This window comes from Myotis nattereri (assembly GCF_964212035.1).
Source record: "Myotis nattereri genome assembly, chromosome: 1".
NCBI lineage: Eukaryota > Metazoa > Chordata > Mammalia > Chiroptera > Vespertilionidae > Myotis > Myotis nattereri.
Window position 1 is genome coordinate 69,918,049 of NC_138075.1, and position 9,767 is coordinate 69,927,815.

At 44.6% G+C, this 9,767-nt stretch overlaps 1 protein-coding gene across 1 annotated transcript in view; it reads right to left on the bottom strand.

The window, feature by feature from the left end:
• The window catches only part of SPRED1 (sprouty related EVH1 domain containing 1), a gene marked incomplete at its 5' end in the record, with an annotated part of 129,530 nt that extends 121,547 nt beyond the window's left edge, over positions 1–7,983 (bottom strand). The window contains one exon of the mRNA XM_081090536.1: positions 6,990–7,983. Coding sequence (XP_080946662.1) covers positions 6,990–7,021 — 32 coding nt within the window. The remainder of the gene's footprint in view (positions 1–6,989) is intronic.
• Positions 7,984–9,767: the final 1,784 nt, after the last annotated feature.

The following is a 9,767-nucleotide window of genomic DNA, read 5'->3' on the forward strand; positions in this document are numbered from 1 at the left end:
TGCCTCCTGCACGCCCCCTACTAGGAACGGAGAACAAAAGCCAGGCATGTGCCCTGAGGGGAATCTAAAGGGCAATCTTTCAGTGCATGGGAGGATGCTCAACCAGCTGAGCTATACTGGCCAGGGTTATAGCAGATCTTAACCTTTTGTGCCATGGACCTCTTGGTCAGTCTAAGGAAGCCTATGCCCCCTTCTCAGAACAACATTAAAGGCTTAAAACAAAACAAAAAAAAAATGCATAGGATTACAAAAGAAATCAATTACACTGACATAACTATCAAAATATTTTAAATTTTGAAATAGCAATACAAAATACGTGTGCTTCTTTTATTAACGTATTAAAATATAAGCTCTAGCAATAGTTTAATTAACTATAATAATTTCAAACTAGTGACTATAATAAGTGCTATTTCAAGATACCTATTAACACCTGGACACCTGGGGGTGAGGGTATGAGTGGGGGGTTAGAGGGCAATGGGGCAATAAGGACACATATGTAATACCTTAATCAATAAAGAAAAAATAATATAAAAATGACATTAAACAAAATCTGACTTCTATTGCCATTATAGGTGAATTATATCCTTTTAAAAATAAATAATGTTGAAGTCCAAAAGCCTAGTATCTCAGAAAGTGATCTTGTTTGGAAATAGGGTTGTTGTAGAATGTTAAGAGGAAGTCATACTGGAGTGGGGTGGGCTCCTAATCCAATATGACTGGTGTCCTTATAAAAGGGCCATACGGCCCTAGCTGGTTTGCTCAGTGGGTAGAGTGTCAGCCTCTAGACTGAAGGTTCCCGGGTTCAATTCTGGTCAAGGGGACATGCCCAGGTTGTGGGCTCGATCCCTGGTTGGGGCCACACAGGAGGCAACCAATTAATGATTCTCTCTCATCACTGATGTTTCTATTTCTTTCTCCCTTCCTCTCTGAAATAAAAAATATATATATTAAAAAAAGGAGGGGTGGGGGCATGTGAAGACAGAGATACACAGAGAGAGCACCATGTGATGATGAAAGCAAATTATGGAATTAGGCAGCTGCAAGCCAAGGAATGCCGAAGTTGCCATCAACCACATTAGCTAGGAAGAGGCAAAGATGGATTCACCCATTGAGTTCAGAGCATGGCCCTGCCAACACCTTGATTTTGAACTTCTAACCTCCAGAACTGTGAGATAATAAATTTCTGTTGTTTTAAGCCGCCTAGTTTGTGATACTTTATTATGACAGCCCTAGGGAACTAATACAATTGCTGTCACAAGTACTTCTAATTCTGCTATGATTTGTTGGTATTTCCTTCAACCATGAATGTAAACAAGGTTCGGTTAGAGATTGGTAGTCTGAATTCTAAGAACTCGAAGTCTCAAGCAATTTAACACCTTAGTCTAAGAGCCATTACTAATGAACTATATTTTAACAAAAATAATAAACTATGTTTAACACGTTATGCACCCAGTCACCAGTGACTGACACTATACTTTCCATCTGGAAGACAAAACAGGCTGGGCACTTAACGTGTTAAACAAAAACACATCTTTTTCTTTTTCTTTTCTTTTTTTTTCCATTTAAAACTATTCTATTTGCCACAAAAATCAACATGTTAGGAGTTTGTAATGACAACAGTTCGGGACTCTAAAATGAGATGCTGCTATGACAAATTTGTCATAAACAGCAAACTAAATCTGAATATTAAAAAATAAGGCCCTGGCAGGATAGCTCAGTTGATTAGTGCACAACACTGTCCCCGTACACCATGGTGCAAATTCAATCTCAGGTTAGGGCACAAACAAGAAGCAATCTATGAATGCATTAGTAAGTGGAACAATAAAGCGATGTCTCTCTCTTTCTCTCAAATATATATATATATATATATATATATATATATATATACCTAAGCGACCAAGCGACCGGTCAACCGGTCGCTATGACGCACACTGACCACCAGGGGGCAGACACTCAATGCAGAAGCTGCCGCCTGGTGGTCAGTGTGCTCCCACAGCCAGGCTCCTGCAGCCGGCCAACCTCTTGCAGTCCCTCCCCCACTCCCCCACTAGCTGGCCCACCCTGATCGGGACTGGGTGAGACGGACCCCAATTGGCCCGATCGCCATCCAGGCTGAGGGACACACACACCCCCCCCCCCACCTGTGCACGAATTCGTGCACTGGGCCTCTGGTCAGTCAATAAAAAAATTTAAAAATAAAAAATTTCATTATCTGCATTAGCTCCTTAAATGAATTAAATTACCTCTTAGTATTAACACGATTTGTATGAATAAGCAAATAAAAAGACTTAATTTGTTGGCACCTCTTGGACAATTAAAACACAAGGGTTGGTACCTTGCTAGTACAAGTATTCCTTTTAGAAATACTCAAGTTGGTATTTAAACCCAATAGCCTTAAAAGGAGGCTTAAAAAGGGCATTAAAAAGTTCTTCATCTGTGATGTATATATATTATCAAAGACACAGGGTTATTAAAAGCCCAAAATAAAATCTGAAAAGATTCTGAACATACTGTTTCCAAAATTTTTATCTTGGTTCATCAAAATTCATGCTTTTAATTCATCACCCTACCAGACCTCTACTAGAAGTCTTTCTTTCATTTGCTTCAATATTTCACAAACAACATAATAAAATTAATTAACAAATTTGTGCCTACCACCATATTACTTTAGGGTGATTTAGCACACGAAGGAGCCATAACAATGCTCAGTTCAAATACCCTGATTTTCAAGTGAGCAAACTGAGGCCCAAAGAAGCTGTCGCTTGCCCAGAATCACAGAAAAAATTAGTGACAGTTAGGACAGCATTGCATCACGCAGCTCCAAGTCCAATGTTCTTTACACTACACCCTACTACATAAAGGTTGGTAATGGTTAAACAAATGATCCGCAGATGACTTTTGTATGATCACATACGTTGTAATTTTATTTATTTTATTATATAGTATTTTGTTTTAGTCCAGTTGTCCAAAAACAACCTCACAAGTCTTTTGTTTTTTCAAATATCAATTTTATTTTACCACCCAGCACCTTTTAAAAATAGGCACAAGATCTCATTTCCTCATTCAATTTGGCAAAAATTGCCCTAGCCAGGTGGCCCAGGTGACTGGAGAAATGTCCCATATAGCGGGTTCGATTCCCAGTCAGGGCACATACCTAGGTTGCTGGCTGGGTCTAGGTGGGTATGAGAGGCAACCAATGTATGTTTCTCTCTCACATCTTTCCCTCTCTTGCTTTTTTTTCTTTCTCTCTCTCTTTTTCTTTCTCTTTCTCTTTCTCTTTCTCTCTCTCTCAAAATCAATAAAAAAATATCCTTAGGTGAGAATTTTTTTTTAAATGGCAAAAATTTATTTCTAAGAGAACTGGACAGACATTTCAAGGTATAAGCACTCTGATACACTGAGTTATTATTCTTTTCTAGAGGGCAATTTGGCAGGAATAAAAATTTTTTTTAACTTACATCTTTTAACCCCATTCCTAGACTATCTCAAGGAAAAAGTAATATATTTGGATACAGACAGAACTCAGGATCAAATGCAGCACTGCTTAGAAATATCTAAAAATAGTAGACTGATTAAAACTAATGTATGTTACATACTGAATATAATGTAGCCATTAAAATTATATTCTAGAATGTAATGACATAGGAAAATATTCACAATATATTGTTATAATAGTATCCACTACGCAATTCCATTTCTGCTGAAAATAGATGCATATACATAAATTATATAATACATGAGTAAAGCATTTATCACAGTGCTTGGAACATGGTAAAAAAAAATCCAGTAAGTGAATATGCTTTATGCATATCATAGGAAAAGTTTGTTTATATATAAAATATGAAGACATTATATTAGTAGTAGAAATGCAAATAAATTATTATTTTTTCACTTTAAAGACCATTTTGTACATTATCTGAAATAAACTAATACTCCTGCGTGGAACAAATTTTTTTTTAAAACTGCACTTTTAACTCAGTTCCAGTTCCTACTGAAGGCTGAAGAAAAGCAGAATTTTACCAACCTTTCCCAAAATCTGATATTGCATAAGACAAAGTCTTACACATAGTAGATCCTTCACTAATTCTTGATTCAATATATATCCACAATCAACCTGAGAGCTAACTATCTCTCTATACATAACTCTTATTTCAAATAATAAAGCACATACTAGAGGATTTCAACATGAGGCCGCAAAGGCCGTACTGTATTTTACTACAATGGCTAGAAAATATTAAGGTTTCTCAAGATATTGGTGATTTTCACTTTTTTTCTACACTTGATCTTAGCCGAAAGGCCTAAAAACGATTACTTTTTTTTTTCCTAACGGTTGAAATTAGGTGTAAAAACATTCCAGTGTTAAAAATAATCTGTACTGTAATTAGATTCCTGTTAATTGAGACTGAAAAAAACTGAGAAAATAAAAAATATACATAAGGATTTTTTAAATAAAGTCCACATTACAAGGCAGTTTTAAACTATGTTAAACCTTCAAGGGCATCGGCCATTATATATTTCTTGTATCTTCATAATATATATGGTTAAATAATAAGTTGCCATTTCAAAACATTACTTTATATATTAAAGATGAGATATATAAATTACCAGAATAAAAGCTACGTTCCAAACAAGTTTACTGTGGTTTATCTAATGCACAGTGTTGGCCCTAATAAAACTGATTACCAGATGAACACATCACTTTTTAATATTAAAAAAAAAAGTAAGTAAAATCCCAAGAGCTTGTTCCCATGAAGAGTTAAGATCTAATAGCAAAATATTATATGGTAAAATATTAATTTTGTCCTACTAAAACTAGCTTAACAAACCTTCTAGGGGAATAACATTAGTAAAGCAGGATATATCTGTGAAAACAGAATTCCAAAAATATAGGTGAGTGAGGTTATTTCCAAGTTGTCTCACACTAAGTACATTTAAAATTTAAGAGAGAGAGAGAGAAGCAACCTTCTCAGTTAAAAACTGCCATTTCGTGTTTCAAATAGCAACATCTTTGGTATTAAACCACTGGGAATATTTACTCATTTTTCATGTAACAGCAAAATCATCCACTGACATCACTACACCAAAAACTTGCTCTGAATTTGTTCATGGCAAGTATTACAGAAAGAGACATTTAGAAACTATTATACACGTGTCAATCCACATCCCCTCATTTGCTTTTCTATTAGCTGAGGTATTAAATATTTCACTTTAAATATGGTAATTAGTCTTCTCCTATCCCTAAAATGAACTTGACATGTTCATCCAAGCTTTCTGAAGAGACACAAAAAATATCGTCATTCTGTTCAGAATTTCCAGCAGTTGTTCTCCTAACTAGGCGTTATCTGAGATACAGTACTTCTTGATCTCGCTCAAAGTAGGTCTAATCTGCGGAAGGCAGTGAGACAGTGTACTGCACTGTGAATGGACAGCCAGGTATTTTATGAATGGAGGCGATCACGTGATCCCAGCACCTCCCCGAACTGATATTTCCCACATAACTGTGTCAACATTCTGAGAACAGGGGTAGTTGTTTGTGTGTGCGTATGTTTTAGCATTTAACCTAAAACTTCGAATTTTCCTTACTTCCGAAACTCAAAAATCTCCGTGAAGACCATCAAGCTTCGAATTTTTTTCTTGGGAAATCCTTTCAAGATGTCCAAGGTGATGGATGTTTAATTATTTTTTTATGAATGAAGAGTGTGCTATGCAAATGAGGGCGATTCACAAAAAAAGAGAGAACATGGCGGCCACTTCTGCTTCCCGACTGCACTGACACTGCAGCAATTTACCTTCTCCCACACCCGCTCATCAGAAGAGTGTGCTGGGGGGAGGGAGGGCAGGGAAAAACGCTGCTTGGCATTTCTCAAACTATTTTATGTTAAACAGGCCTAGGCTTTGGACTTTTATTAAAGTTCTCTCAAAAGAGGTCTGACTCGAGGAATGCACTTTATTTAAAGGAATGCATCCTAGGACCAGCCGTAACTCACTTAACTCTTTCCAACCCTCAAAAGATAAACAAAATTTGAATTACAAGAAAACGGAAGCTAATATCCTGCATGCAATTAAATCCAGTCTCAACAGAAAACTGTCAGCGCACCAATACTTCTCCAAGCAGCTGTTACGTTAAAGCAAAATATTGTAAAAGGCAAAGTATTTCGCTTGAAAAACAGGACAGCCCACATAAATAAAAACTTTAACCAGGCTGCTCTAGAAGTTCATCAATGAAGTCATCAACATATTCAGCAATGTAAATAGTATTAAACCAACGTAAAAGGTGTATTTTAACATAGCTGAAGAACAAAACATTAGCATTCGAAATTCTTCTATGCACCTGATAAACACATGTCCAAGGTTCGCAAAGGCAAAATAGAATGGTTCAACAGCTCCCACACTCCAGGCGTCCATAATCCCATTAAATTCTAAACATGTCCCCCTGGCCCCATTTTTTACAAGACTCTTTCAGGTCATAAGTTTAAAAAAGGAGGGGAGGGGGCAGAGGCTTAATCTGTATTTAAGAGTCACTGACTCATCGAATTAAGATTCAAGAGCAGTTTGCTGCAGGAGGTGCTCCCACACATTCGTTTCCAAGTGAAATAGCTATAAAGGAAACAGGATGGATATTCGGGATATGTTGATTGGCACGCTCCCGTGAAAAAGGACAGGCCAAAGGTCTTCCAGGCAAAGGGGTCATTTCTCCCCTGCCTGCATCCATCCACCCACACCACTCGATCTCCCGGACATAAAACTGCCATCCAACCCCAACCCTCAATACCCTTCCCCAGAAGAAAGCAACTAAATGGGGGTGGGGGAGTGAGAGCTGCCATGAAATTAAATGGCTAAAGAAATCAAATATTATCTGCAGAACAAGATGCACCGAACTCTTCTCCAGGGCTGCAAGCTCTCCGGCACCCAAGTCTTGGAGGGGTGTGGGTGTGGGGGGCGGCGGAGGAAGGGTAGGGGGTAGTCATCAAGACCAATGAGGCGCTTACTCGTGGTCAGAAGTCGCCGTCTCCTCGCTCATCTTTCCCTCACCGTGATCCGATCTGGAGATGGAGGCGCAGCAGCGGGAGGAGCAGCAGGAGCACCGAGGGACCGGAGGCAGCGACGGCCGGGGGGGCGCGCGGGCAGCAGCTCAGGGGCCTCACCATGGTGGACGCCTCACCCGGAGCGGGGCCCCCCCAGCCGGGAACCCCGGCCGCCCCCGCAGGGGGGTGGCGGCAACAACCTCCGCCGTGGCGACCCCAGCCTCGTCCCTCGCCGCAGCGCCCAGCCAGGAGGTCCGAGGAGGCCGGGGAGGTGTGCGGAGGGGAGAAAAGGAAGGGGGGCTGTGCAAAGGGCGCCTGGAGAGCGGCTGCTCCCGCCACGGAGCGGCGAGCGGCGGGGTCCGGCCAGCCAGGCGCGGGCGGGCGGGCGGCGGCGAAGCCGGAGCACAGGCGGCGCTGCCCTCAGAGATGCGGCGAGGAGGAAGCAGAGCTCCGCTCGGCGGGGGCCGGCGCGGGGGTGCCGAAGCCAGGCTCCGGGCGGCGGCGGCGGCGCGGTCCTACCGGAGCCCACCCCACCATCTCCCGCCCGGCTGCCGGCACCCGCTCAGCCCCCGGCAGCGAGCGGGGCGGTCCTCAAGAGCGAGCACCACCGGGCGCGGGGCCTCGCGGCGGCGGATTCCTCCAGACACGCTCCAGCCGGGACGGCTCCGGAGGGGGGAGAGGGGGCGGCGGGGAGCGCGTGAGGCGGGGGCAGGCGGCCGATCGCCCCCACCCGGGCCGGCGAAGAGCGGGCGCTCCCGCGGGGGGCAGGGTCCCGAGAAGCAGCTGGAGAGCGAAGAGAGCGGCCGCAGGTCACCAGGCAGCCGGCGTCCAGCAGCCGCTCGGCGGGCCAACTCCTCACCTCCGCACACCCGCCGGAGGGGAGCCGCGAGGGGGGCGGCGGAAGCGCTCACGCCGCCCGCTCCTTCCGCCGTCGCCGCTGCCCGAACCCGGGGCGCCCGCCGGAGGAGGCGAAGTAGTCCCTGGCGACTTCTCCCGGCCGCTGGCTTCCCCCGGGGAGCAAAGTGAGCGCGGGCTGGGGGTGGGCAGAGCGGGACGCCCGAGCAGTGAGGGTGTGTGGGGAGGAGGACCCAGAGCTGCGGCCCCGGAGCGAATCACTGCAACTCGAAGTCGTGTGCAGCATAGCAAGTTTCAGGAAAGTAGTCCCCTCCTCCCTTCATTTCCCAAATCGGAGGGAGGCGGAGGGATACGCCAGGCACCGAGCTCGGTGTGCGTGCGCGCGCTCCAAACTCTTGGCACGCCGCGAAAGGGGGCGGGGGTGTGAGCTGCACCGGGAGCTGCTTGGGAGGCTGCATTGTTGCGGCAGCGGTCCTCCCAGCCCCTCGTTTTGGAATATTTGAACGAAGGAGCTAGAATGACTGTGCCCAAGGAGGACCGGGGAGGCTACTCTGTTCTGCCGCGTGTGTTCTCCCTGCAGAGCAAAGAATGGAACTGGCATGAGTTCATCTTTGGTTGGTGGGGGTTAGAAGAGGGACTGTACAAAGAGAGCTCCGCCTGCTGTCCTCTGCTTGCATCGCTGCAGTGTCCTAGCTGCATGCACAACGGGTGTGTGTGTGTGTGTGTGTGTGTACGTACGCGCGCGTGTGTTAGAGAAAGAGTTGTTTTTAATGCCTCGGATTCTTACTGCTCAAAGGGGTATGCCGTGCAGGGCATTCATCTCCGAGCGCTAGAGTGGCTGTTAATGGAGAACGACTTCCATTGAAGCCCAGGGTAGGCGTGTTACATGAATCTGGCGCAGCCAGAAGCACAGGAAATAACTCCCGCTGCGAGTGAGGTTGCATAACTGCAGCGCAGAAGATGCCGCTGTGGCAGCAACTGCTCTGAATGGAGGCGGAACGAGAGTTGAATGGGCAGCTGTCACGTATGCGTTGTTAGAGGACAAAGTATGCATTCGTCTCAAAAGGTTTTTGCACAGAAACCTGCTGGGGTTGCGGGTTTGGAGTATGGGGTCTCCTGAATCCGAGGACCCTAAGCCCCTGGCTCCGCAAATTCTATTATTTCTTCTCTCTCTAGAAAGCCAGCCTCTATAGGATCTGGCCTGGGGGACTGAGTCCCAAGCGCTCCAGCTTTTCTGACGCATCTCCCTAGGTAATCATCTCCCTAGGTAATCGGTCTAGCTCTGTGCGCAGTGTTTTTCTCTTCATTCTCAAGTTTGTGCGACCTGGTGATGAAGGTTGCTGCTCCTGCCACCTTGAGGGGTAGAACAATTCCTGAGGAAGAAGAAAGTGGGAGAACCTCCCACACAAGTCCGCACTCGCCTCCTGCCATCTGTCTCCGGGAAGCTTCAGGATTGCTGCTCTCAGGAGTGCATGCTCGATTCTGTTAGGAGTGTTTTGAACATAGTAGGTGCTTAATAAATGTGCGATGAACGAATAAAGGCGCTAAACCAGTCAGTCTGCCTCCAACAAACATCCCGTTGATGTCTGAGGTCTCTTGCAAACTGCCTCCGCAGCAGCACTGTCGCTGCGCAAAGTGAGGACGGGTAACGCTAGTGATAGGAAGAGGTGAGCGGGTCTGGGACCATCAGACTTTACTTCTGTTATCTCTGAGCCTGAGTTTTGTTTTGTTATATCTTGTTTTTTATCTTGTTTCTGCTAAGAATCTGTAACTGGGAGTGTTGGGACTGGCCTGCCCTCCTTCCAGCACTACTGCTGACCGCTTCATCTACTCAGATTTGAATCAAGCCAGTTATAATTTCTGTTCTAGACAAGTTACTTTAAACTC